Source organism: Rhamphochromis sp. 'chilingali' (genome assembly GCF_963969265.1).
Source record: "Rhamphochromis sp. 'chilingali' genome assembly, chromosome: 17".
Taxonomy (NCBI): domain Eukaryota; kingdom Metazoa; phylum Chordata; class Actinopteri; order Cichliformes; family Cichlidae; genus Rhamphochromis; species Rhamphochromis sp. 'chilingali'.
Window position 1 is genome coordinate 12843118 of NC_137944.1, and position 27270 is coordinate 12870387.

General features: G+C 41.1%; 1 protein-coding gene across 1 annotated transcript in view; it reads left to right on the plus strand.

The window, feature by feature from the left end:
* csmd2 (CUB and Sushi multiple domains 2) overlaps nucleotides 1-27270 on the plus strand; it is a 296524-nt gene that overhangs the window by 185394 nt on the left and 83860 nt on the right. The window contains exons 26-36 of the mRNA XM_080862285.1: nucleotides 2064-2190; nucleotides 10224-10426; nucleotides 10618-10809; nucleotides 12258-12396; nucleotides 12615-12802; nucleotides 16449-16643; nucleotides 17705-17821; nucleotides 19612-19725; nucleotides 24455-24550; nucleotides 25563-25766; nucleotides 26450-26574. Of these exons, the coding sequence (XP_080718411.1) occupies nucleotides 2064-2190; nucleotides 10224-10426; nucleotides 10618-10809; nucleotides 12258-12396; nucleotides 12615-12802; nucleotides 16449-16643; nucleotides 17705-17821; nucleotides 19612-19725; nucleotides 24455-24550; nucleotides 25563-25766; nucleotides 26450-26574 (1700 nt within the window). The remainder of the gene's footprint in view (nucleotides 1-2063; nucleotides 2191-10223; nucleotides 10427-10617; nucleotides 10810-12257; nucleotides 12397-12614; nucleotides 12803-16448; nucleotides 16644-17704; nucleotides 17822-19611; nucleotides 19726-24454; nucleotides 24551-25562; nucleotides 25767-26449; nucleotides 26575-27270) is intronic.

The following is a 27270-nucleotide window of genomic DNA, read 5'->3' on the forward strand; positions in this document are numbered from 1 at the left end:
GCCCAAAGCATCACACTGCCTCCGCCAGCTAGTACACCCTGGTGTTTTCCAGGTAAACGACGCACATGCACCCAGTTAGCCACATGATGCAAAAGAAAACAGAATTTATCAGACTAGGCCAAGTTTTTCTATTACTCCGTGGTCCAATTCTGATGCTCACATACTCATTGTTGGGGCTTTTTCAGTGCACAGAGGTCAGCATGAGCACCCAGATTGGTCTGCAGCTATGCAGCCCCAAACAAACTGCGATGCTCTGTGTCTATTTTGGCACCTTTCTATCAGAACCAGCATGAACTTTTTCAGTAGTTCGAGCTACAGTAGCTCATTCGTTGAATCGGACCACGCAGGCCATCACTCAGCATTAGTTTACCACTGTTACTTTTGATAGATACTGCACCGCAAACCAGAAACACCTCAGAACAGCTGCAGTGTTGGAGATGCTCTGACCCAGTCATCCGGCTATCACAATTTGGTCAAACTCGCTCAAATTGTTGTGCCTGCCCATTTTCCTCGTTTCTAATACATCAACTTTCTGGAAAAACTTTTCATTTGCTCCCTGATATATTCCATGATAAATGGGATATTTGGAGATAAAGTATCTGAATTTCAGCAGCGGGACCACACCTCCAAGCACACTCTCTCCGGTTCTTATCTATGTATGATCCCCCAGTTTTACCCCACTCTCTCTCCCGTTTTCAATTCTTTCACTTCTATTTAGTACATGGGGATCTGCCAGGCTCGGCTCACTTCACCTTTATCTACTAAAATGCTGTCAAAGCTAAAGTGAGGACGTGGGCCATTATGTTATGCCTGTTTGGTGTATAATGTACTGTATAAGGAGGTTTGAAAGACAGAAATATATTTGTTTGCATTTAGAAGAAATGACATATTTGCAGCATAAAAGGTAACAAAGTATTTTTGTCTGTTTGTGGAGAAATCGCAGCTTCTCCCTCTCTGATGGTCAGTTTGTAAAGTACTACAATCTTATGTTAATTTAAGTGCTCCTGCAGTCAGTCCCCCTTTCCCCCCCCCTTCCTATTCTCTGTTTTTCTCCCTGCGTGTCTGTGTTTAGTTGCTGTATTGAAGTACAAGGCTTACTTGTCACTGATGGATTTCACAGACCATCATCATCAGTATGATTTCCAGACCTCAATTTTCCTTCTGTTTGAAGGATCCATTTTTCTCTCAGGGGAAGGAAAAGAAACACGAGCCACTTTTAACATCTTCTTGTCAGTTACAGTGGCCTCACAAAACGGGAACAAAAAAAACACTTAAAATCTGATCTTAAACATTTTTTCTCTTCTTTTTTTTCATTCAGAGTAATTTGTGGTAATTGAAGGAAGGGCTGAAAATTGCTTTTCAGTCATAGTATTTCTGAAAGCACTTTATTACTTAAGTTACTGGAAAAGAACCCGATTTTGTTCCCCTTTTTCTTGACAGATTGTTTTGGCGCTCCGATTTTTGCTTTGCTGTTTCCCAGAATGTGTTTTTGTGTTGACAAATTTCTAGAGACTGAGTTTATGTTGGTTATGTTTTGTGAACTGTGATATGATACTAGAGAGATCCTACTGACTGCAGCCACTAGTACTAAACACACACTCATAACAATGGCACTCATCTGATGAGCAAGTCATTCACAGCCTATCGTGTTGCGCACCTATACTTTTGTTTGACACTCTTCACACTTCCTTAAAAGTGGCAGTGAACTGGAGTATGATGAATTGAATATTGTGTTGTTCAGTCAATAATTCCATCAGCTTTCAAAGATGAGATCACGGTTAAGATGGTGAATTGCCTTTGCTGAGCCAAAGAGACACAGAGTGTATTGAGTTGGCCGCTCTCCCTCCTATCATTCAAATTTCTAACTACATGATGGAGTCTGTCACATTGGAGGATTTGACTGCTATGTCAATAATTAATAATGATGAGAGGGAAGCGATGAGCTGTACTTTACTGGAAGTGCAGTAATGCAACTTTTGGTCTGTTAAGTATGCTAACCTTTGTTGTAGCAATCATTATTAACTTCTTTTATTCCCCCTCGCTGCTTTCACTCTACTTTTCAGCCGAGTGTGGGGGGACCATCAAAGACGAGCCTTCCGGTCGTATCCTCTCTCCGGGCTACCCGGCACCATACGAGCACAACCTGCACTGCATGTGGACCATCGAGGCGGCCCCAGGAAGCACTATAAGGTCTGAACAACAGTCCTTGGTTTCTTTTTTTTTTTTTTTTTTTTTTTGCTCTCAGTCTAGTTTTCTGATTACATTGTTTTTTACAGGCTTTCGTTCAATCTACCACCTTTCAATATACTTCCAATTTAGCCCAGCCCCCTTTTGCAGTGGTATTCATCACTTTCACAGGCTGCTGTGTAATCAATCTTCAGTGAGCTACTGTTGGCCAACAGCTGAGTTACAACTGGTTGAAAGGAAATGCGTCCTCTGAGTCTAAAGATGTCAGACTACAAAAAAAAAGCAAGTCAAGCGCTCTGAGTTTTTGAGAGATCTTGCAGGTTGTATTGGTTTTGATACATTCCTTGTTTGACACTTTTGCACTTTTGATCAATAGAAACTTAAGTTTATATTCAGTATTTTCATTGTTTCACCCCCTGGTGTTGTCAGTCTGTTAATGAAACTATTTGCTCTTCTTTACCTCGCCTCACCTCGTCTTACCTCCATAATTCAATACGTAGCCATTACTCTTGCCCTTGGAGGAAGGAAAAACACCTTCAGGCTTCTGTGTGTTTGTTTAATCACTCAATTTGTGTTCTTATAAATGTAAGATTGCGCAAGAGTTTACTGAGTTCTTTTGAGCCTGCAGTGTCACAACAAAACATTTTACACATGATGAGGTCATTAGGATGTTAAAGCCATGGTCATGGTAAAAAGAAAGTGCATTTTCTATAAATTCTAAGGTTTTATATCTCAGGGTAAAAAAATAATCTGGTCCTTGCCAAGTCTTAAAATTGTATATACACACATATATGTTTGTGTGTGTGTTTGTGTGTGTGTGTGTGTGTGTGTGTGTGTGTGTGTGTGTGTGTGTGTGTGTGTGTGTGTGTGTGTGTGTGTGTATTATATACATACATACAATGGTATAGATATATTGAATGGTATAGAAATTTATCATTTATTCAGAATAGCACTGGATAACTGGATCAGTGTGCTGTGATGGAGCATCAATTAAATCTGATAAAATAATCGTGTAAGCCTCATGGCACAGTGTACTTCAGCCTCTGGGAGAATCCCCTAAATCCATAGGTACACAATAAAAAGGTTCAAGTGGGAGATCTATGATCTCTTATCACTAATTGGATAAACTTCCACTACAAGATCTCATACTAATCCTAATAATGTATATCATGCCTAATGCCTAATCTTTATATATGCACTACACTGTTATTTGATGTGTGCCTCTGTATTCCAGTATACTTGAACTGACATAAATCATAACTGATGAGGAGTAATATCTAGTCACAAATATAGACAACAACACTCACCCAAACACAACAGCAGAGGTTTTGCCGTAGTGTTAATCCTTTTAATGCGTCACTTTTAATCGTGCCACTCTTCCTTGTTTCAGGACTTCTGTGTTTTTGTTTGGTTAGTGTCTGATTCATATCTATTTTCCATCCCAAACAATGCAAACATGTCTTTAAAAAGACATGTTCGGCATGTCGTCATCGTAGATTTGTGTATGCGTGAATGCCGCTGCATATCTTGAACATCTGACATTCCCAGGTCCCTCATGATTGCTAGTTTAGGTTCATTAGTGTCGTCCCTTCCTCTGGCTCCCTGGCATTCCTCTAGAAGGTATGCTCTGGCTCATGTCTTTGATCCTACGCATGAAATTCATTATTGAGAGGAATTTGCAATGCATTAGCCCAGGGATTCCTTGTGTATCATGTGGTGTAGCTGAAGGTAGCACACTAATCAAACTGTACTGAGTATGTGTGAGAGACCAGAAGTTGTACAGCCTAGAGACAAGGTTACCTGGGGACATTGATGGAATTAAAATATAGGTAGGAAGCAAAGAGTGGATTATAGGCATGAAGAGATAATAACAAGATCAAATGAACTGCGATGATAAGGGAGGCAATGAGCCATTTTACTGAGGTAACATTCAGTGGTTACTGCTGCAGACCACATAGTAAACTTAACAACGAAGCTGTAAATGTTCATCTTAAACACAGTGTTCAGTAAGAAAACATATACTCTAATTTGTATTTACGATATTGAACTTGGTTTTAACTGTTCGCAAGGCATCAGTGCTATAATTGGAATAAAGGATAAATCTGAGAAGAAAATAAATGTGGTCAGCCTCATCCCCCTGCATCAAATATTGCAGTTCTGTCAATTCAATTCAATTCAGTTGAATTCAGTCTTATTTACAGCATCACATCACAACAACGGTCACCTCTAGGCACTTTGTATTATAAGGTAAAGACCCTACAATAATACAGAAAAAAAAACAATCAGGCAAGCTGCTATGAGCAAGCATTTGGTGACAGTGGGGAGGAAAAACTCCCTTTTAACGGGGAGAATCTTCCGACATACTCAGACTCGGAGAAGGGCAGCCATCTGTCGATTCCAGTTGGGGTTGATGGGAGGAAGACAGGACAAAAGATATGTTGTGGAGATTAGTAATAACTCATGATTAAATGCAGAGTGGTGTATACACACAAAGAGTGAAAAGTGGTGAAAAAAGAAGAAACAGTAAATCATGGCAAACCCCCAGCAGTCGATGCCTATTGCAACATAACTAAGGGAAGGTTCAGTCTCACCTGATCCAGCCCTAACTATAAGCTTTATCAAAAAGGAACGTTTGAAGCCTAATCTTAAAAGTAGGGGTGTCCTAACCTTTACACAGAAGAGGGTCTGAAAGGTCTGTCTCCTACTTTTAAATACCCGAGGAACCACAAGCAAGCCTGCAGTCTGAGAGCAAAGTGCTCTGTTGGGGTGACATGGTACTGATTTCACAACATGTATGTGAGCAGAAGGATTTGGCGTCAGTGATAACACAAGCTATTATTTGGTGTTGGTGCACCAACCTCTGCACTGCTGGGGACAAAAAGATAAGTCTTCTTAGTCAATAATGCTCTTTCACGGTGTAACCATGACACTTACCCACTTTACAAGCATCCATATGTGAGTTTAGAGTGACAAACCTGTCACCTCACCATTACCATAAACTCACCACATCAAGGCATCAATACCAAAGGACACTTTGCGCTTGTCTATAAGATGCCAGAATGATGACGAAATGGGAATGATAACAGGCTGGGTACCATGAGGTGGGGTTTTTTTTTTTTTTTTTTGGGGGGGGGGGGTCTTCAGCCTCTGCTTTTATCTCACTGATTCATTTTCCAATGTCTTTCATACCTTTTCCTGCCTAAGAATAATTGCAACCTTACTTTCTTCTGCATGATAACACTGCTTACATGCTATTACATCATGTGCCTCACAGTAAATGAACTGGACAAAGATCGCCGTGACCGCAGAGTTTTTCAGGTGTCCAGCCGGCGAAGAGATGCCGACCGCACTGTCTCGTTTGTTCCGTCTTTTTTAAAGCCTGCTGTATAAATGCGTCTCCATCCTGATGAATGATCCCACAGGGACAGTCCCACAGAGGCCACATTTACACTTATTGATGAGGTTAGCTTTCACTGTGACATTTGCTTTATACACACGCTCTCAATTAGTTTTAAAAAAAGAGTTGCAGGAGTGTGTTTGCTCTACATCTCTTTTCTTTGTCATTCCCTTCACACCACACATATCCATACACATCCGCACATACTTACTTATTTATCATCTTCATGCACGCATGCACCTACTCTGAAGACTCCCCACAGGACTTTTGATTGCAGCTAGACTGTTTTGTATTCATATGAGAGATTCTCGACACTCTCTATTTCTATCATATGAATACAAAATAGTTAAGGAAGAATCAAAAGAGACCTAAGAAATCTTTTCCATCCTTCTCTTCTCCATCTCGTCTCCTCGCGGCGATTCCTCTGACACTTGATTGAACCATTTTATCTTGCTAAGAGGGGACTGAGTGTAAAAGGAGACCCCTCACCGTAAACTTCAAAACATGGTTCCCTGTGATTCCACAAAACGTTAACTGCACGCAGAGATCCAAATTTCCTTTTCCTTAGCGAGATAAACTGTAATACCCACTTTTCTCAATATGTTGCTTCATTCATCTTTCTTGTACCTCACTCCCGCCCCAACCCCCGCAAAGTACTTGAGTTAAGTGGGGAGGCTTGCTTCCTAGTTGGAAAGTAACATTTGTCTTCCTGGTCCTGGTCCCTCTGAAAAAAAAAAAAAATCAGGGAATAGTCAAAGAAAAATGCCTGCCAGGAGGATTGGTTCTTTAAAAGACGAGTACATTCTCAATGGTCTTGCACGTGTTCTTCTGAGAGCTCTAATGTCAGCATGTGTTCTTACAATCGTCCTGCAGGACTCTTACTCTCTTTCTGTATTCTAGATGTCACTCTCTTCGCATCCCTCACATGTGAGTGTTCATTCCTGACTCAGAAAAAAAGATGCGGTATTCAGATGCTCTATAAAAGAAACCAGTTATTCCGACATGCACCCCAACGTCCATCCTATCAATTCAACTGCTCATCCTTACATCCAGAGCTTCCTTTGCTTGCCATCAACTTCTTATTCTCCTGCTAGTATTCTCTTCTTCCAGCAACCCAGCAATGATTAACATTGATCGTGTGTTTGCTCCTTGTTTCATTACACCTCTGTCTTTCCACACACCATTCCTTCTTTTATTTAACACACACATCTGGAAATCGAGAACAATGCTATTAAACAGCTTGGTTGACTTAAGGCATGAGATTCTTCTACACGTGAGTTGGTCCAACACGTGACTTGTGCTTGATTCTGACATTCTGGATTAGGCAAATCCCCCACTCCCAAAAAAACCATTATGCTCAAGCACAAAATCAATATTGTCTCAGTACACACACACAAGAACAAGAAGGCAGATGCCCATACATATATTTGAAGAAAAAATATTTTTTTGGTTTTATTCATTTATTCAATCTGGCAAATTCAGTGAAACATTTCAGCATCTCCTGTCTAAAGTATGGGGAGGTGGAGCGTAAGTGGATCATAGTACCTGAGGGTTTCATAACAGCATTTTCATAACAAGCATCTAACTGCCAGAGGCACGTACATGACCAGGATGGAGACCTTTGAACACAGTCTTTGTTTGCTTAAAGTGAAGGGAATAGTCAGCATGCGGAATATTAGCAGAGCAACACTCGAACTACTACAAATATAATGACGCTTAGGGTCATGTGAGAAATGCTTCAGTAGATCATCGCAATTGTGGCATGTGCAAAAGGTTTGCTTACTTACACCTGTGAGCTGTCAAGGAGAGTCGCTTTCTTGTGCTGCTGCACTTCAGAGTCAATTGTCCTGCTCAAGTGCTCTTCAGCAGGAGTTGATTTAAAAAAAAAGGTCACACTTACACCCACGTTTTGATTCAAACCACTGAAAGTTTGAGATCTGTTTCATCAGACTTTTGTTTGCAGTGGCAGCAGCCTAAAGAGGTCTTTTTTTTCTTCTTTCTTTTTTTGTTTAGCGTTAATAAAAATGTAAAGGTTTGACTCTAACAGAAACAGAAAAAATGTAAAGATGTCTCATCTATGCATTTGTAATATTAGCATTTTAGCAGCAGAGAGATTAGCAGGGAAATGAATACCATGAGAAGGAATGATATTTATTCCAGTTTCTTATCATAGGAAAGGTTGTGTTGTGAATGTGATGCCATACCAATATTTATTCATGTGTGGTGCTAAGCCCAAAAGTTCTGATGAAGGTCACAAACAAAAAGAAGCTCATAACTAGGATTTGCCAGTGAAAAATCCTTGTGCAACTTTACTTTTCACTATTCAGCATTGAGGCATATTATGATCCTTTAGCAGATTCTGAGAAAAATCTCAGAAATTCTATCGCTAAAGTTTATAACTTTAGTGATAGATTAGAGTGGTACATTTAGGAGAAGAAACTCACAATTTTCTAAGAGCCATGCCAACAATAAGTGTTTTTACCATTAGCAGACAGTGGTGTAAAAATAAGTGACATGTGCATCAGGATTTATAGCATTTTAATCCGAGAGTATTATATCACATTACTCACAAAGGCTCCAGTGCGCCTGATAAATGTAGCAGGTTTACGTCCGTGTGTTCGTATCTGTGTAAAAAGCATCAAAGCTTATGTAAGACTATGTAATGCTGCGTGTCCTTTAAAATAGCTATCGGTGTTCATTTATGTGAGTATTTACTGGTCCGCCTGTCTGCACATGTTTGTTTTATGTGCACTTCTTTCACAAGCATTGCGACAGCACTTGTCAAGTAGGTTACGTACAGTATCCACACACACACACACAGACACACACGGCACATTGTGCGGGTAGCCTCTGGCTGCTGCTCACACATCAGACAGTATGGGAATCGGAGTCTGACACCAATTATGCAGAAACGGTGGGAACTTGTTGCTAAACCCGACATATCAGTGGGTTGCTGTTTCTCCTCTGCATCATCTATACCTCAAGGCTCTGTGTGGGTCTGTGTGTAAAGCCATGAGAATAGTAAAAGCACATGAAGTACCATGATCCCCAGCATTCACAGGATACTGGGAAACAGATTACCATTCAAGTCACAGATTTTTTTTTTCTTTAAAAAGTGAGCACTGGTAAAATTTATAGAAATTTAAAGCTCGCGTAAGATTCTTCACAAAACAGAAATATACACACCTCTACAAATTGTTTTCTTTAAAACAAATGAACTTAAGTGCAGCATAAGCATTATATTCCAATAACTTTAACTTCAGAATGCAGCTGTTTGCTTTGCATTAATGCTATAATTATTGAAACATGGGGGAAAGTGTCAGGAATTTGCCTCGGTCCAAAATGTTTGTTAGAGAATTAGCATAAAGTTGTTTTTTCTGGTGGATTTTCAAGTTAATTTCCCGCTAAAGTTTTGCACCACCATTTAGTATTTTCTGACATTTTTGCACCATAACTTATATCCACACACAAACAAACACAAACGGCACATGTGCGGGTAGCCTCTGGCCTGTGCACATCCGAGCTCTTATTGAAGGTGTATCGGTGAATTTGTATAAGTAGTGCGCTTGAAGCAACATTAGAGACTGTGTTTCTATTGCTGCAGCGCATTAGAAGACAAATAAACTGTGCGATAAATGCTTTTATTCTGTGTCAGCACAACAGTTTAGCACATCCTCATTACTTTATAGTCACCTATTTTGAAGGCTTGCCAGACAGCAGTGTGTTTCAGAGCGAGAGAAGAAAAAATCAAAGCAACAATTTAAATGATCATAAATACACGTTTGAGTCTCTCTTGCAGGGTAAAGCTGCAAAGTCAACAAATGCCATCTGATCTAGCTTGCACTACTTTGTGCCCTTTTACTCCTCCACAGATTGTCCAAAATCTAACGTACACGCAGTCACTGCAAACTATGCGTCATTATGAATCACGGCACAGTCGAGGCTACCGCACTTACAAACAGGCACAAACGTACCGCACGCTATAGTGCTTTTCACATCCATCGGACCACCAGCTGGCTGACAGCTGTCTAAGCCAAAGTGAAGGGTAGATATTTTGACAGCATCATCTTTCTGATGTCTAGACTGAAACTATTAAATGCTGTGGCAGATGTATCTGTTTGACTGACATTGTGGAACATCCCTTGAATGCTCTGGATCCGGCGTCAGTGATTCATTTTAAAAAGTTATTTGTTTCCCTTGTTTACACTTGACCTTAACTGTGTTTTTGTCTTTCCTCTATTGTCATTGCCTCCTTTAATCACATTAGCTGTTGTAATTTGATTCTTTAACATATACGGTTTGAGGTAATCCGTTTATTTCTCCTGGTCGTCTTCAGACGCATCATTGCATTTTAGAAAATGCGGACGTTATACCTGTTGCTTTATCATAGGGGTAATTTTTTCTTAATATGTATTGAAAAACAATTGCAGTCCTTTCTTGTCTTCCCTCCATCAGAAGGACATGTGGGTTGTAACATATAAGGGTTTTCTTCTTCTTTTTTTCAGAGGTGTTTTGTGTATTTTTTTTGTCTGAGGTTGCTTTCCATTAATTTCATCACAAAGACTCATCCATCAACTGTCAGTGCCTCTGAAGTCTGTTTTTTTTTGTTTGTTTGTTTTTTTGGGTTTTTGTTTTTCAGTCTTCATTTCCTGGTTTTCCACACGGAAGAGGTCCATGATGTACTTCGGATCTGGGATGGGCCCCAGGATGGAGGTGTCCTGCTGAGGGAGCTAAGTGGCTCAGTGCTGCCCCAAGACGTCCACAGCACCTTTAACACTATCAACCTGCAGTTCACCACAGACTTCTTCACCAGCAAACAAGGCTTCGCTCTTCAGTTTTCTGGTGAGAGAGAGAGGGGGGGGGGGAAGGATGATAGGAAGTGATGGGAAAGTTAAATGAACATGACTGGGTGGGACCAGTTTCAGCTCTCACACATTTCACTGCAGGAGATGACAATAATACCCTCTTTTCATCTTCTAATCGTGCGCCATTAAATACTCTTTCACTCACTGAGCCTTTCTTTGCTCCTTCAGTGTCTACTGCAACCTCCTGCAATGACCCAGGCATGCCTACTAATGGGACCCGCGGTGGCGACAGCAGGGAACCCGGAGACCATGTGGTGTTCCAGTGTGATCCGGGTTACATCCTGCAGGGGGCCAACAGGATCACCTGCACTGAAATCAATGGTCGCTTCTTCTGGCAGCCAGACCCTCCTACATGCACAGGTACTCTACAACATAACCCCATCCGTATTACGAAAGCCTGTATGGATGAGGATCACAGCTTTACTACTGCTGTGCAAGTGCTAAGACTGAGGCTCCTCGTATTTTATTATAGTCGTATTATTTCCTGCCGCCTGCCTAATACAGTCTACTGTATATCTCCTCTTACTGGCCTGACTTTTGTAGAACAGGTAGAGAATACAGATTCCTAACTCGATTACTTAACAGACTCCTTAAGTGAATCTTAAGTGGCAAACCTGATTGCCATGTTCCCTCGACATTTACTGAAGTCACTGCGGCAGACAGAGAGATCTGATTATCCTGTTCCTCAATAACAACACAGACCTCTCAGTCAGACCTACACTCTTTGTACAGTCTTTGTGTTAATATATTATCGCACGTGGTTCTCTGCTAAACAGTGTGAAGTCATTAACAATAGCAATTAAGAGCTTGTGATTAGCTGCCTTATTTAATTAGCACTTAGCTTAATTAGATCATTTTTGGCGAACAATCGGACACTTCTGACACAGGTGAGAATGAGGTAAGAGAACATCTGTGTGCATTAGCTAGGTTTCAGTTAGATCAATCAACTGCTGCTCCAACGTCCTGTGGGGAAGCTGCACAGCACATGGAGTACGAGCTGAGGTTCTTACAGCTATGTAGCTGTGTTGTTTTAGGGCAATTTTTGACCAGTAAGTTTTTCGTTTGTTTTTCAAATTGATTTTCATTATAAGTTGTCACTTTGCTTGTGCAAAACATTAGAAAAATAAAAATTTAAAGTTAGCAGTTTGTCAGATTCCAAAGCGTAGGGACACTTGGTGATCAGACACAATCCCAACACTCACTGATAAGTATTTATTTTGAGAACAACAAACTCTTTTTGGCTATAATCAGCCATCAGCACAATCGCAGGGAAAAAAACATTATATAGATCCAGGCTATCAAAGTCCAAAAGGCTTAAAGAAGATTTACTGTTGAGTTGTTTCCTGCAGGCTATTTTAACTACTTAATAGGACTTCTGATTCATCCTTCTTCCAGCTTAAACATTGCATATTTTCCTCACTTATATAAACTCTTTTTGTTTGGCAGCATCATGTAGTTGTAATCTATATATAGTTTATTTGAGGTTCACTTGCAGTATACACCATACAATTGTGTGTCCTCTGTTTTGATCATATTTGTTGTTTATTTGTTTTTAACTGGGATGATGGAGGCTCATACTAGAAATGTGTTGGTCTTACCCAACAATAAATGCTAAGAAGAACACTTATCAGTGAGTTCTCAAACAAAATGAAACACACATCTATGCAATGAAAAATAAAAGATTCCAGCATCTTAAGATAAACTGAGATCAGCTCTGTTGTTTGATAGCAGTTCAGTTGCTGTCCAGATGCCACTGCTGTTTGCTCCTCGACTGCAGTGAACTGTAATAGATTTCTTCCTTGTCATAGCTCCATGTGGCGGGAACCTGACAGGTCCTAGTGGGCTGATTCTGTCTCCAGACTATCCTGAACCGTATCCTCACGGACGAGAGTGTGACTGGACAGTTACTGTCACACAGGACTATGTCATCTCTCTGACCTTCAACCAGTAAGCATTCAGTAGAAAAGAAAAAGGAAAAAATGTCAACGCATATGTTTTGACTTTTCAACAGAGGGGGGGATTTATGCTTCAGTTGATCTTTTAACCTTTTCCACTTTTCACATTTTATTTTCAAAGTCATCCTAGTAAAGCTATGTTACCTTACTCGCAGCCTATCTAAGCAGCAGTTATGTGATTATATTTTTAATGTTATTCTCTTTAACCAGGTTCAGCTTGGAGCCAAGTTATGACTTTTTGCACATCTATGATGGACCGGACTCCCTCAGCCCCTTGTTGGGTAGCTTTTATGGCACAGATGTTCCCGATCGCATTGAGAGCAGCTCCAACACGCTCTTCTTGGCTTTCCGCAGCGACGCCTCTCTCAGCAGCAATGGATTTGTGCTGCAGTACACAGGTACATGTCTTTTCTTAAAGCAATGCAGTATTTGGTTAATTGGATAAAAAACAGTGACGCTGGGAGAAAGAGTTTTTTTGTCTTTTTTGCATTTCCATTAGAATTAAAGTGTTCATTTTGGCTTCTTTTTTTCCACATCCAGCATCTTATAATTGTGAACAAAACAGCAGATTTCAAGAAGGTTGCGCAGCTTTATCCCCCGAACAGTTCACATTTTAAAATTCTTCCTCTGGCACAGAGAGAGTGCATTTACCCTCTGCTGCTTATCGACCTTGCAGATTGTTTCTTTTTAACTTTCCCTTCAGTGTAGTCCAGAGCGGATACGATTACCAGTGTGAAAACATTCTCCAGTGAAAGAATGGGTTGTCTGCGCTGCAGCATCCTGATCGCAACCTCCCTGTTTCTGCTATGGCCTGATTGGGTGTCATTATTAACGTGCGCCTCCTAGCAGGAATTCTGAAAACAAACAACTGTCGGCTCGTGATCAGTGCAGCTGCACTAAGGCTAAGAGCCTCTGATAGATTGGAGCAAACAGCATTTTGTTGTGTCATGTCTAAGCACGGTTGACCGCAGCACATTGTTCAGGGGACCCAAATGTATCTGTTCACGAGTGGTCACAGAGGGCCACTTGGTTTAAGGATTGTGTTGCACATCTGTTTGTTCTGCATTTTTGTTTCAGCCTTGTAGGGGACTACCTCACTTCCTAGCAAATACACAGATGCTGAGGAAGCTCTAAATTAGACACAGCATCTATGTTAGGGGTTTTGCTTGAGAGAGCAGTGTTAAATCTTCCTAAGTCTCCCTACCTCAATTAGAGTTGTTTAAGGTATCAGACACTTAACCAATTCCACATTGACCCCAAAGCTTCCCGTTTCTTGGCTCGCGCTCAGATAGGATTTGATGTACAAGCAGTCGACTGATTTGAGAACTCTACCTGTTTATGCGCCGCAGCCCTCCAACTCATTGGCAAACTGTCCTTAAATGAAGTGAGAAACAATGTTTCGGCAAGACAGCGTTACAGAGTCTACCCCTTAACTCACTCCCAGCAACATTCACTGCAGTGTGTGATATTGTATGGCCAATCTGGTAGAGCAGATGGACCCAGTGTGTGGCTTCGAAAAACTCCCTCGCCCCACTTCCAATTCTCCACACTAATGAACCATAACCAAATAATACATAAATTACCTCCTCGGTTTCAGACAAACAACATGGCACAAAAGCGCGTTTGGCTGCGAGTTCGGGTCTGGTTGGTGAGAAGACAGCACGTCGACGAGTTGGCCCGATCCGGCATTTGGTCAACCCGGCCCTGAAAATCATATTACAAAATGCGCCCGAGGTGCTGTCAGCCTCTTCACTGAGCAGTCTTTATGTCTTTCTGTTTTCTTGTCTCAGGCATCCTTTGATTAGGTCTTTTACGCTTTTCACATTGGCTCTCCAGGGAAATATGTGGACTCAAAGACTTTCCATACCTGAGCCACATTTAAATGTGGCTCAGGTATGGAACATGCACATTATTTCTCTAATCCAACACCTTCATCAAATCTTGGGCTCTCTTCCAATTTACCACTAAATGTCTCCTTTAAAAACACAACAATAAAATGGAAAAAACAGATGATGCGTTTCTCACATCTTCACTCACATCTGTAAATCAGGGTCAAGGCTTGTTAAATCAGCTCATTTTATTTACAGACCAGCTTGTGCCAAGGGCCGGCCCTTTCCTAATGCCTACTATATCTATCACAGCTCCGCTGTCTCTTTTCATGTCCATCATTTTTACCCTTCAGCCCCAAAAGCTTGGGGTATTTTTGTCGAGGGTGAGGGCAGGGTGTCCTAGCTGACATCTTTCTTATCGTTGAAAGATGTTTTCACCACCAATATATATATTTCTTTTCATGACATATCAAAACAAGGTTCATGGCTAAATAACCCTTGTTTAGAACAGGTAGTGGCAGTCAGCAGACATACCTGGCCCTAGCACTCTGTGATATCATTAGTTCCCCAACTTTCAGCTTAGAAATTCAACATTTATTTCCTGTGTGTCTAATTTTGTCATCAATGAATTAGAAATTTGATCTAGTACACCATGTACTTCAAATCAAATCAAATTCAAATTCAAATTTTATTTGTCACGTACACAGTCATACACAGTACGATATGCAGTGAAATGCTTATACAACTGCTCGTGACCTAAAGATAAAAGAAAAGGCTATGAATAAGATGGGAAATAAATATGAAAATTAAAAAGGGTAAATTTAACTAGGAAGGAATAAAATAAAATAAAATATAAAAATTAAAGTTAAAAATGAAATAACTGTACAACACAAATTAGAATGAAGGGTAAATTTAACTGGGAAAGAATAAGATAAAATATATAAATTAAAGTTGAAAATACAACAAAATACACAATATAGAAATATATAAGAATGTATGAAGAAATATAAATATATATATACACAATAACAGCAGCTGTACAAGTATTAAATGGAAATGAAGAAACTTTTTTAAAGTACTTGGTGTACAATGCGAAATATAAATCTTTAAGTGCAAGATGATATAAGGAGGCCAAAAGTTCTTAAAATATAAAGGTGTCATGCTTTGATTATTTTCAGTGAAGCAATAAAATACAAGAAGAATGTTACATTTTTTGTCAGCTCTGGGACTCATTTTAAAGTGGGTTAGTCTTTTTTTGTTGACCTCCCAGTGAACCTTTTTTAAGAAATGCTTCTGCTATATGAACATTGTTACAGTGTTCCCTGTTTAAAGTTTGCACTCAGCTAGCTCCTTTGACGCAGCTCAGGTTCTTGAACATATATTCTGTCAGACACTCAAGTGTCAGTTGAAATTTCCCTAATGAGAAAACAGTTGACTCACCTTCCTACGCTGGGTGTAAGTCATCAAATATTAAAGTTTGCTGGGAAAGTGGACTGGGTTTTAAGATTGAATTAAATTGCTTTGGGCATTTTTCCCCCCCGTGTTTATTTTAGCAGTAAAGGTGTGAAGTGTGACAAATTGACAGGCCTCCACTCACGTGTACATTTTCCACCTGAGAACAATGCGATGGTAAATTGAGCAAGACATCTTTCTTATGATCTCAGAAGTGATGATTGATGTGTGTGGTCGGTTGCAGGTTTTGTGCAAGTGAAGTTTGGCAGGGTACGAGTGTAGGTGTGTGTGTGTCTTCGACAAAGAAAGCTTGCGTATGTGCATTGTCTTCTCTAGTTGACTGCACAGCGAAGCGTTGGTTGAGAGGCGGTTATGTGCAGTCAGCAGACCTTGGGCCAGAGCCATGTCACTCTCAATCAGCTGCCTGTCTTTCTCCACAGCCATACATACCCCAGCAGCCACAGATGAGAGGCCACCGTCAAGGGCTAGAGAGAAAAGTGGCAGTCAGTCAGTGAGATATATTTACTGACAGAGGAAAGCACAGAGTTGCAGGAAACGGTGGGGCGGGGGTGAAAGCAAACGCAGCCACAAAGGAGGAAGGGAAGTTCGAAATCCAAGTGTATCAGTAACCTTAGGCAGAGAACAGCTTCTGTTCCAGTATCACGGCTACAGCTGGATGCAGGGAAAAAAAAATCCTTTCATGAAATAACAACGCCTGCTCACTTCTGTCACTGATTTTCCACTGCGTTACCTCTCTCTGCAGAGAACCCTAGGGAGTCTTGCTTTGAGCCCGGCCTGGTGCGCAATGGGACACGGGTGGGCACCAATCTCAAGCTGGGCTCCACCGTCACCTACCACTGCGACAGTGGCTACACACTAGAGGGAGACCCAACGCTCACTTGCATCATGGGGGTGGATGGCAAGCCGAGCTGGAACAAACCCAAACCCATCTGCATTGGTAAACACTGACATCTGTGTGCAATTCACTTGTATTTTTATTTTTTATTCCTATTTATTCTATTTATCCCCTTTGTATATTTTATTTATATTTGTCTCTGTATTTATATATGTGTGTGTGTGTGTGTGTGTGTGTGTGTGTGTGTGTGTGTGTGTGTGTGTGTGTGTGTGTGTGTGTGTGTGTGTGTATATATATAACAGTTCTGTAACTGTAACTTCGGTCGTTGCTGTGCTTTTTTTGGAAGTCAAATTTCCCAGAGGAACCCACCCGAGGGATTAATAAAGTTCTATCTTATCTTATCTTATCTTATCTTATCTTATCTTATCTTATCTGGAGACGGTTGTTAGGAACACAAACCACATCAGCGCTTATAGATTTGTCACGTGTAAACATGTCTATACAATTAGGCTATTTTTCCCATAGAGCAGTGTCCTACAGGTGTATGTGCAAAGCTGTGTGGGTTTTGCTAACATTAATAGTTGTGCAAGTGCAGCTTTAATTTAAAGAGTGCTGCTTATTTTGCATATATTCTCCTCACGCTCACAGCGGAACTGCTCTCTGATATTCCCATGACACGACTAGCTCACTAGTTCACCCCCCGGGAGAGCTCGTGAAAGATCCCTGACACCACAGAATCGTATGGCCCTCACAGTGTGAAGCTTTAGTTGTATGCCAGGTGGAAGACAAGCTCATACCATGCAGATTTTCACACGTGGGGAAACAAGGGTTCAGGGTACAAGCGTGTGCTGAGCATTTTTTGGGGGGGTTTAACCAGTAGAAGCAATCCGGGTCTCAGCACGCCCAGGCTAACCCAGACGGACACTTGGAAAACATTACAATTTCACTGTGACAATCACTGGGGACATCTTCCACTGAAAGCCCAATCAGACAAGAAAAGTAATTTAGGAGTGATGGAACAGAGGGGATGGAAAGGTAGGAGGAGGGGGGAGAGAAATGGAATCTTCCACTTCTGGCTGTAGACCTTCCTGTCATGTTTGCCTTGTCCTTTCCTTTTTTTTTTGGTCGTCTCTTTTTTATTTCTCATTGATGTCTTTTTGCAGCTCTATGTGGTGGACAGTACACTGGTTCAGAGGGAGTGGTCTTGTCTCCTGGTTACCCCGGTAACTACAGCAGCGCACGAACCTGTTTGTACTCTGTAGTCGTGCCCAAAGATTACGGTAAGCCAAGAAGTGAGAGCGTTCTTTTACACTCTTCCTGGCAGATGTTTTATTGTGTGTTTTTGTGCCGGTGTATAAAGGTGGTTAATTATTGGTGCTTAATTAAGATGAATTTTTTTCTGTAATGCCAAAAAATAATAATAATAATTCCTTATCAGGCTCAAACAATGCTCAAGTACCTCACTGAGTTATACATATTTTTCAAGGCTGAAGGCAAGAGAATAAAAAGAAAAACACTTGAGATTTTTTTCCCATAACTAAATATTTTTAGCGAAAGCTGCACCAGAGAGAGAAAGTTTGTGTCAAACTTGTAAAAGCTCCCATCCTCTTTCAGTTCTTGCCAAATGTTTTTTTATTTTTAAAATCACAGAGTGATTGATAGTCCCTATATTCATCGGTCTCATTGCTACACATACTTTTTTACATCACTGTGGAAGAGCAATTTAATCACCAGCTTATACACTAGTCATATAACACGTCAGTCAGAGGCACGCATCCACCGAAATATAATTAGATCCAGTGTTTCCGAAATTTTGCAGCTTTTTGGCATTTCCTTCTTAAAGGTCACAGTTTTCTTCCAATATGTGATGCCATACTGTAAGAGCGGGAATTTATTCAGAAAGCAAAGGGTGTGGGAAGAGGAACACAACACAGCACAAGCACGTATATTCAGATTTAAACATGTTTCACTTGCCTGCTCGGGATGCCGCTCCGTTTCACTTTCTATCTCGGGCGCTCTGTCTTGCTCTCCTTTTATCTCCTGCTTCCTCTTCTCTTCCCTCTGGCTCCTTAATGAGTTATCAGCACCATGCCTCTCGAGGGGCAAGCTCACGTCCTATCATTGTTAAATTACACCAAAAAAGCAGTGGCGGGCATGTGTTTGGCTTCTGGCTACTTCACCCCAGTCTTTTGAATATTGAGGTCATGACGCTCATTCAGAGGTCCGGCTCTGCTCCAAAACGACCGGGCACCTATCCTTCTTGGAACCTGTCGGCAGCGTATTTCGCTCGGCCGAATCAAAGCGAGAAAGGAAATTGAAATAATTAAAGTCCACATTTGCATTTTCTTGGAAAATGACAGCGAGGCCCAAGGCAACTCACTTTGTCGTGATGAGCCACAAATGCTCTCGCCTCCATTCTTGCCACTTCTCATTAGGCTGATGCACTAATGCTAATGATAGGCTATTTTCTTCAATGCAGAGGACAGGGTGGGTGTTGCCGCAATGACTGGGTTCTCTTATCAGAGACGCAGATGAAGAGGATGCACAAATAATGGGAATCGCTGAAGATGAGGCTGGAGATTATAGATGCTGAATCATGTCAAATAAGTGGATCTCAGAACATAAGGAACCACACTTTGATGGAGGAGCAGTAGTCCCCTCTTTCACCTCTGCTCTTTTTTTACTCTCCACCTGCGATATGTGCTGCGAGTAAACGAGACAGATTGATTGTGGAGGGGCTGAATATGTTCAGGCAACAGCAGTGGAAAGGGTTGGTTGAAAGGATGAAAGCACTGTAGTGGAGATTTAGCTACACATTGTCATTGCAAAGCCTTTCATCTCCTGACAGGCAATCAAGGCCAGACAGGATTGCTGATCTCTATTGTAATATCAGGTTTTTTTGGCTGCGTTGTCATAACTGGCAGTATTATCTAGCTTGCTTTAAAGGAGAGTTTTTGATTACAAACGGTGTTGAAAATATTCTTTTGGATGATGAGTACTTTTATTTTGTTTTGTTTTTGAGTCATTTCTTCTCTGATGTCAATTTCATGACTGCGTCTGTTTTTCCTAGTGGTCTTCAGTCAGTTCGCCTTCTTCCAGACGGCCCTGAATGACATCGTGGAGGTTTACGATGGGGCAACGCAGCACTCCCGCGTTCTTAGCTCGCTCTCTGGAGCACACACAGGTACCCACACACGCACATTTCAGATGCCTGAATACGCGATTCCGATTTCAGCAGGTATCAAACTTGAGGGAGGCAAAAAATAGAAGCTATTTGCATGCAACTAGAGGTAGGCAAGACGTGACTCATGCACATTTGTATAGCTTTGTTTCATCTTCAGCACTAGCTCGTTCCAAATCAGTAACAGTGGTTTGACTATTTGAAGCCATTATTCTTGACATGACAGGGGACTGAATAAAATTGTTGTCTTAGACTTATCCTTCTCACAAGGATCCGTTTAAACTCAGAGACACAGTGCTGACGCAGACAGAACCGCGGTGGCTGCAGGTGGGCTCCACTGAGCTGTAACACAATTCAGCAGTGACAACAGGAGTCACAGGGATAACATATCTACAGACAGGCTCAAGCCTTGCATGAGCGTACACCTGAATTGGTATTACACAAATTATGTAGTTATGTAGGCAAACAAGTGCAGTGATCCACAAGGTGCCTGTTTATGCTATAACTTCTACTTTTTTAAACTAGTGGAACAACTGGATAGATACTTTTTTTTATATTAATTGTTACATGGAAAGATAAATAAGATAATATATTATGATATACAAAGAAATGGAAGCAGAGATTGTAAACACAGGGTCTTGCTGGGAGCTAAAGGATCTTTAAGGGTTTATGACGTCAGCCGCTAACAGCTTGCTATGTAAAGTAACGGTGTTGCACTCGTTCCATATATATTGCAATACGATGCCCTCACATGCCTGTGAGCACGTGTGAATGCTTCCCTTTAAAACTATTGCATATTTGCAATAGGTGGCCGGTAGAGAGTGACCTCACAAAAAAAAAGTAATAATTGTATTCCTGGAGCTCAACCTACCTAATGACATTAGCAATTACAGGAAAACCTTCAAGTTTCGTAATGATGTTATGATTCAAATACATTTAAACAAGCACTTTACCTTCACTTTTTTTGAGCTGATATCTGTCTCTTCCCATTACATTCATGAGTGGTGCTAAATAATCTTAAATTCAGTCATTTATTTGGCCGTGTCTGCAAAGCTAGACTTGCACAGTGTAGTTCTGCTAGTGCTTCTAAGCCACAGATGATGAGCTACGGCACGTAGATAGTACTGCTTTAACCAGACAATCCATGTTCGGTTTGTTTGGTAACTTAATTCCAGTTTTTGTTTTCTGTCATTAGGTCAGCGTCCAAACTTAAACTTAACCTATACTGTCATATTTGAATCAAGTGCGTGTTGCAGACAAATACAACACAGTGGTTCGTGTGTCACTAGTGTATAAAGAGCCCACTTGTGTAGCAGTGCTGAGTAGATGTCTACAGAAAGTGGAGCACACATACGCACACAACTCACTAAAAGAGAGTTATGAGAGTGGAATATGGTAAAAAAAGGACAACAGTTTTAAGGTTAAAAGTTAAAAGGCGAAAAATAACTAAATGTGTGCCATATTATTTTTGATGAATGGATGTCATAAATACTACAACTGCACTGATAGGCTATAAAAGCAATGGCTGTAGTCGGGGAGGTTCGACCTCTGAAGAGGGTGTGAGTGAAAAGGTGCCGAGTTTAGGGCACCCCTCCGTCTCAGCCTGCCCTCGCCCTGTGGCTTGACAAAAGCAAAATGATTACTTTGGTTTGTGTCCAGGGCAGCCTCAGAAAATCCAGTTTACAGCTCAATAAACAGGATGCTATATTAACTACGGACTCGAGGCAGCAGGTTCGCAGAGCTATCTAACCAGGCATGGCAGAGCAAAGCTGACACACTTTGGCAAGGGAAGAGAGATTTTAGCCCACACGTTGCCACTGAATTAGGCACAAACCAGAATCATGTATCTCCATTCACCATACCAAAGCAGCAAAGCTTACAAATCTACTAACATTTACATCTGCAAGCGTACATCGCACGGAATTAGCTTCATTCTTTTTATTTATTTTTTTTCTGATGTATTTCACCTTATTTTCACCCACTTCCTGTCCTTGTTTTACATGGTTCTTATCAGGTCCACACTTACTTTAGCTGGTAGACTTTATTAATACCATTATTTGATCAGTTCTTGTTTCTACTCTGATTTAGATTGTGGAACTTTTGTCTCCTGTGTTTTCAGTTGAATCTGTTTTTCGTCACACATGCTGTCATGTCAAAATAATAGACATTATCAGTATGTACAGTACAGTTTGGGGTTTTTGGTTAATGGCAGGATGGCATTTGCCAAACATGTTAAATCACAGAAGTCAAAGCACGGAGCATTTTTCTGTAATTATGCAGACCTTGAAAAACAGATTCTCTACTAAATGATCTCAGTCAAGTATTCAGCTGTATGCTTTCATTCCTTTTATGCTTATTGAGGTAAAATACTTTCTCTACAGAGAAATGCCAGTGATTCGGAGTTATCAGAGGCAGTGGGGACAAACAGAATAAAATAAGAAGAAATGAAATGTGGAATAAATTAACAGTAAAAAAAGGTGTGAATTAGAAAAGAGAAGAACAAAATGACTGATTCAAGAAATCAAGGACACCTATCTAAATGCTAATTTTTTAATAATCGATTTGAAAAAAAGAAAAAAGGGAAGAAAATGGCAGTTGTCTCTCTCCTGGCCATATAGGACTAGAGTTTGCTAAAGTCCCCTTTCAGCTCACTGCAGAATAAACACAAAATGTAACTTAAGAATTAAAATTCACCACCTGATATCCGCACTTGACTAACTCTTTTTTTTAACTCTAAACCTGTTGTTTAGTTGTGATTTTTAACAACCAGAATTTTTCTCGCTGACGCTGTTTATCAGTGCACAGAAGTAACTAGCATTGAAATTCAGGCACTGATCCCAGCCAAAGTCAGACTTGACCTCGTTAGCCTTTCACATGTCAGTGCTGAAGATCATTTTAAGGACAAAGTGGTCGGGATGCTGGACAATGGCCAGAGAGCCAGTAAGTTACATGCTGACACGTGTTTGCTCTTACTGCACGGATACTTGCCCTGTGCAGCAAATTATGAAACACTGTCACCATGACAGCACACAGCAAGGGTTCCTCTAATAAACTAGCCAGCGTGCTCTGGGATCCAGCAGTGGAACCTGAACATTCACGGTGATGACTCATTAAGAAACTGTGCCGCTGGAGCTATCTCAGGACACCGCATTTAAAGGTGCAGAAGCTCTCAGAAAGCCTAAGAGCACAGAGCAGACTCACTGAGACTCACTAACACAGACACGCACACATCCACACACAGATGTTGCCTCTGAGGTTAAGCACGTCTGACTCCCACTACAGTGTGACAGCAAGCAGACATAGAGTAATGAGATTCACAGCAGAACGCCAGTCAGCACCACACTGAGAGAAAGACAGAGAGGCAGAGACAGAGATGATCACACTTTGTATCATGTTCTGTGTCAGTCAACAAATTTTACACCACACTGGATACATCATGGGGGTTCTCCTTTTGTGTAATTACAATATGGGCTAATGGGGATTGCAGGGGATCGTATGGGTAATTTTTAGGAATTAAAAAACAAAACAAAAACGTACTCTCAGGATTTGTTTCACAGTTAGATGTTTTTGACCTCAGTATAATCACATTTTATTTGACTAATGCTATTAGAGTAAAGAGTCTCGTAATGTGGCGAACCCCTTAAATTCTTAGTAAACTGTCCTTGCGTGTAGTTTAAAAATCAAATTTTATACCCAAAGAACAAAGAGCACTATCAAAAGGCCTGCTCACACCAATTACCCAAAGCAATTTAAGCTGTACAGTAAGACTTCCAGGAGCTTGATTGTGGAGAGCCTTAGGCAGCAGGTGAAAAATGCAACCTTGAATTTGATTCCGTAATTCGGAAACAGCCCGGGACAAAAAGTCACAGGAGGTCTGGTCACTGCAGCTGCTTCTCCAGCGCTTAAAAGTCATCTGACACCCCACCTTATAAATTATTGGGGAACTGAGGAACTCTTGAGAACTAAAAATTGGAATGTGAGTTGCCTTAGCCCAGCTGGAATAACACAAACAATTATCAAACCGGGAAAAACAAGAACATGATAGAGAGTGAGGCTCAAACGCTGATCAAATGCAGGTTTTTCACTTGGTATAGGCAGACTGCAGTCAGAGGCTCAGCTGCACCCTCACACAATGCTATCAGTGCCAATAAGCAAGATTACCATTTAGTCACAATGTACCTGACAGATATTTCTGGCTTTCCTACAGGTATGGAAGATAAACAGAGTACTCTGTGGCTGCAAAGTATTAAGCTAATCTGAATAATCAACATGCATTTGCATGCACCACAGATGGTGCAAAGCCTTCTATAAGCATGTTATATTTTCACCCCAGTGAGTTTTTCTGTGAAAGCGTAACATCACCGAGCACAGCTCTAGACCAAACAGCAAGATTTCACTTGGATGAGATACCTACGTGTTTTTTTTTCCTCTTTGCACTTTCCTGCAATGCAGTACATGAATAGCACTTCTAAATATATCCATATCCAGAGACCTACAGAATGTCCTCTTTCCCTCAGTCATTGCAGATTCCCTAGCTCTTGCATTTCTTTAATTTTCATGCTGGATGTGCAGAACGAGTTCCTAAAAATAGTCTCCAGGATTCACATTCAGGAGGGAGGAAATTAACAGAGCTGGTGATTCAGTGACCAGAAAGCAACACAAACGTAAACTGATGCAGAACAAAGCGTTTTGCTAAAAATATGTTTGCTAAAAAACCTTGATCTTATCGCAGGTGAGTCGTTGCCATTAGCAACCTCCAACCAAATCCTGATCCGCTTTACCTCCAAAGGCCAATCCAGCTCTAGAGGATTCCATCTGGTCTATCAGGGTGAGTGTGCAACACACACACACACACACACACACGCACAATCACACACTCCGAAACAAATTCTGTTACCTTTTTTTTAATTCCCTCTCTTCGAACACCCCCCCTCCGTGTCCATATCAGATGACTTGCTGAGTGATTTTGCAAGGATTCACCTTCAGCCGCTGTCTCAGCCGTGATGTGCTCGAGCGCATGCATCTGCAGAAGCTGTGCGAAAAAGTTGTGCTTAAACTCTCCCGTTGTTCTTTTCCCCCCCAAGAGGGGCTTTTTTGAATTCTTATTTCCCTTAAACAGTGCACTGTACCAGAAATGACATTTGCTGTAGATATCCAAAGGCAGTGGCAGCCCCGAAGAATGTTTAATGAATAAATAATACTTTTTTTTTCTTTTTTTCTTTTCTTTTTGGCAAGTACGCTGAAACAACGCCAAGGAAAAAGCAGAGCTGAATATCATATTTTGTATTGTCTGTTCTGGGCATTGTGATCACACTGACATAGACACTAAAAAGAAATCACAAAATCAAGTAGTGAGATTTTTCTATTGTATATTAAATGTGTAGGTAGTTTACATTTAAAGAGTAGCTGCTATGCTCTTTTTTTTTCCTGTCATGGTGAAATAATAAGTTTTAAATAATTAGCATGACGCCGTATGTGCAGGTAATCCATGTGAGTCAAAAGATAAAGTTTCATGGGTTGTAAATGCTTAGAAACAACAGACTTCTCCACCTTTGGCTCTGGATGATGTAAACAAAGGTGGAGATTCCTAATATGTTCATCTCAGGCACACAGTTGGTCATATGTTCTGTTTTTATTGAGGGAGCCAATCAGAAGACTCCTGGTTTAAAAGGCAAGGAACTAAAACTGCTTGAGCCCCTACTCAAATGTAAAGCATAGTAGGTCGGTATCTCTAACTCCAGGTTACGTAGAAGCACAGCAGCCTTTTACACATTATTTAATTTAAAGTATCCTGCATAATGACTCAAATCAAATCACATCACCATCCTACCTGTTCACAGCCGTGCCGCGGACCAGCGCCACCCAGTGCAGCTCAGTCCCCGAGCCCCGAAATGGCAGACGAATGGGTAACAACTTTGCCGTCGGCGCCGTGGTCCGCTTCGAGTGCAGCCCTGGTTACGTCCTGGAGGGATCGAGCGCTATCGAATGTTTAACCGTTCCCAATGCCCTGGCGCAATGGAACAGCTCGATACCCAGCTGCATAGGTAGGACACGGATACTTAAAACACACAAAAACATACACACACTTGTTTTAAAGTCAGGCTGTAAGCTTTAACTCCACGTGTTTGATATCCTAATATAAGCATTTGTTTAACTGGACTCTAATCCTGAGCTGAGTTCTGCTTCTTTTTGTTTTCTTTCTACCTCAGTTTATTTGCCTTTTCACTCACTCTCTCCTTCTGTCTGGTTCACATACTTGATATTTTGAGCTTCAAGCTTCCATCTTGACACAGATGTGGGCTGCCAGCCATCGCCTGTAGCTATACAGTGAGATTCAGCCATGCAACGAGCAGGTGGCAGGCACTGCTCAGGGTCACAAATACACACCGATGGACATACACACACAGATGCGCACACAGAAACCAACATGCTTATACGAAGACACACTCTCATACACAGCTTACAGCTGAAGCAGATGCTCCTGTGCTGTCGCCAGATGTGACTTGAACAAGACAAGCTGGGAGGACAATGTCTGAGGACTGTAAACACTCCTTAGGAGTTTGTGTGTGCAAGCACAAACCAGGCGGATCATGTACAGCATGTCGTCGTCGTGTACATTTTGATTCTGGTTCTGATATGAGCATGTTTATTACATGATCTGTTTCTCTTTGCATTTTGCACACTGTTAAAGTAACTTAGACCTTAACCTCATCCTCTTATCTCACAGTTCCATGTGGAGGTAATCTGACCCAGCGAACTGGCACCATCTTATCTCCTGGATTTCCTGAGCCCTACCTCAACAGCCTCAACTGTGTGTGGAAGATCACAGTTCCCGAAGGATCAGGAATCCAGGTTTGTACAATAAAGTTTCTGGTAGGCATCAGACCACCTCCTGGATGCTAGGATTGGTAAACCAGAGGCAGATTCACCAACCTTAGCAGTCAGTCCCCTAAATCCCTTTCCAATTCCACATGTTGCCCAAGGAAACCCCGCTCTGATTATATTTATGGAAAGTAAAATCACATTTGAAAATATTTTACAACGGCATGTTATAGTTAGAGTTTGGCATCTATGCTGGGGTTCTGGGTTGGTGAAGGTTTTCTATAGGTTTCCTATAGACATAAAGGATATAAGTGTAAGACCACATTTGTTTTTCTGCCAACACATTAGCTTTCATTGTCTGAGCTACAGCAGCCTGTTCTTGAGCATGCAGAGTAATCTTTCTAAAACTGTCTCTGACCACTTTTTTAAAGCCATTCACAGTGGTTGTCCACCTCTAGCTTCTAGCCTTTATGATCCTTGTTGTTTTGACAACAGACCTCTGTGTGACGAGATGCTTTCAGCTTACCAAAGACCAATTAATGGTGCTGCACACAGTATATAAAGGTATTGCTTTTACAGGCCTCTCAGTTGTGGGGAGCTGTGAGGTGATAGTGTCTCTGGGCCTTTTTAAAGGCTCCGAATTTAATTTGGCAGATCACTATACCAGAACCTTCAGATTGTACAACCTGAAATAAATTTTCCTATAATCACCTCTTCAATTACTTT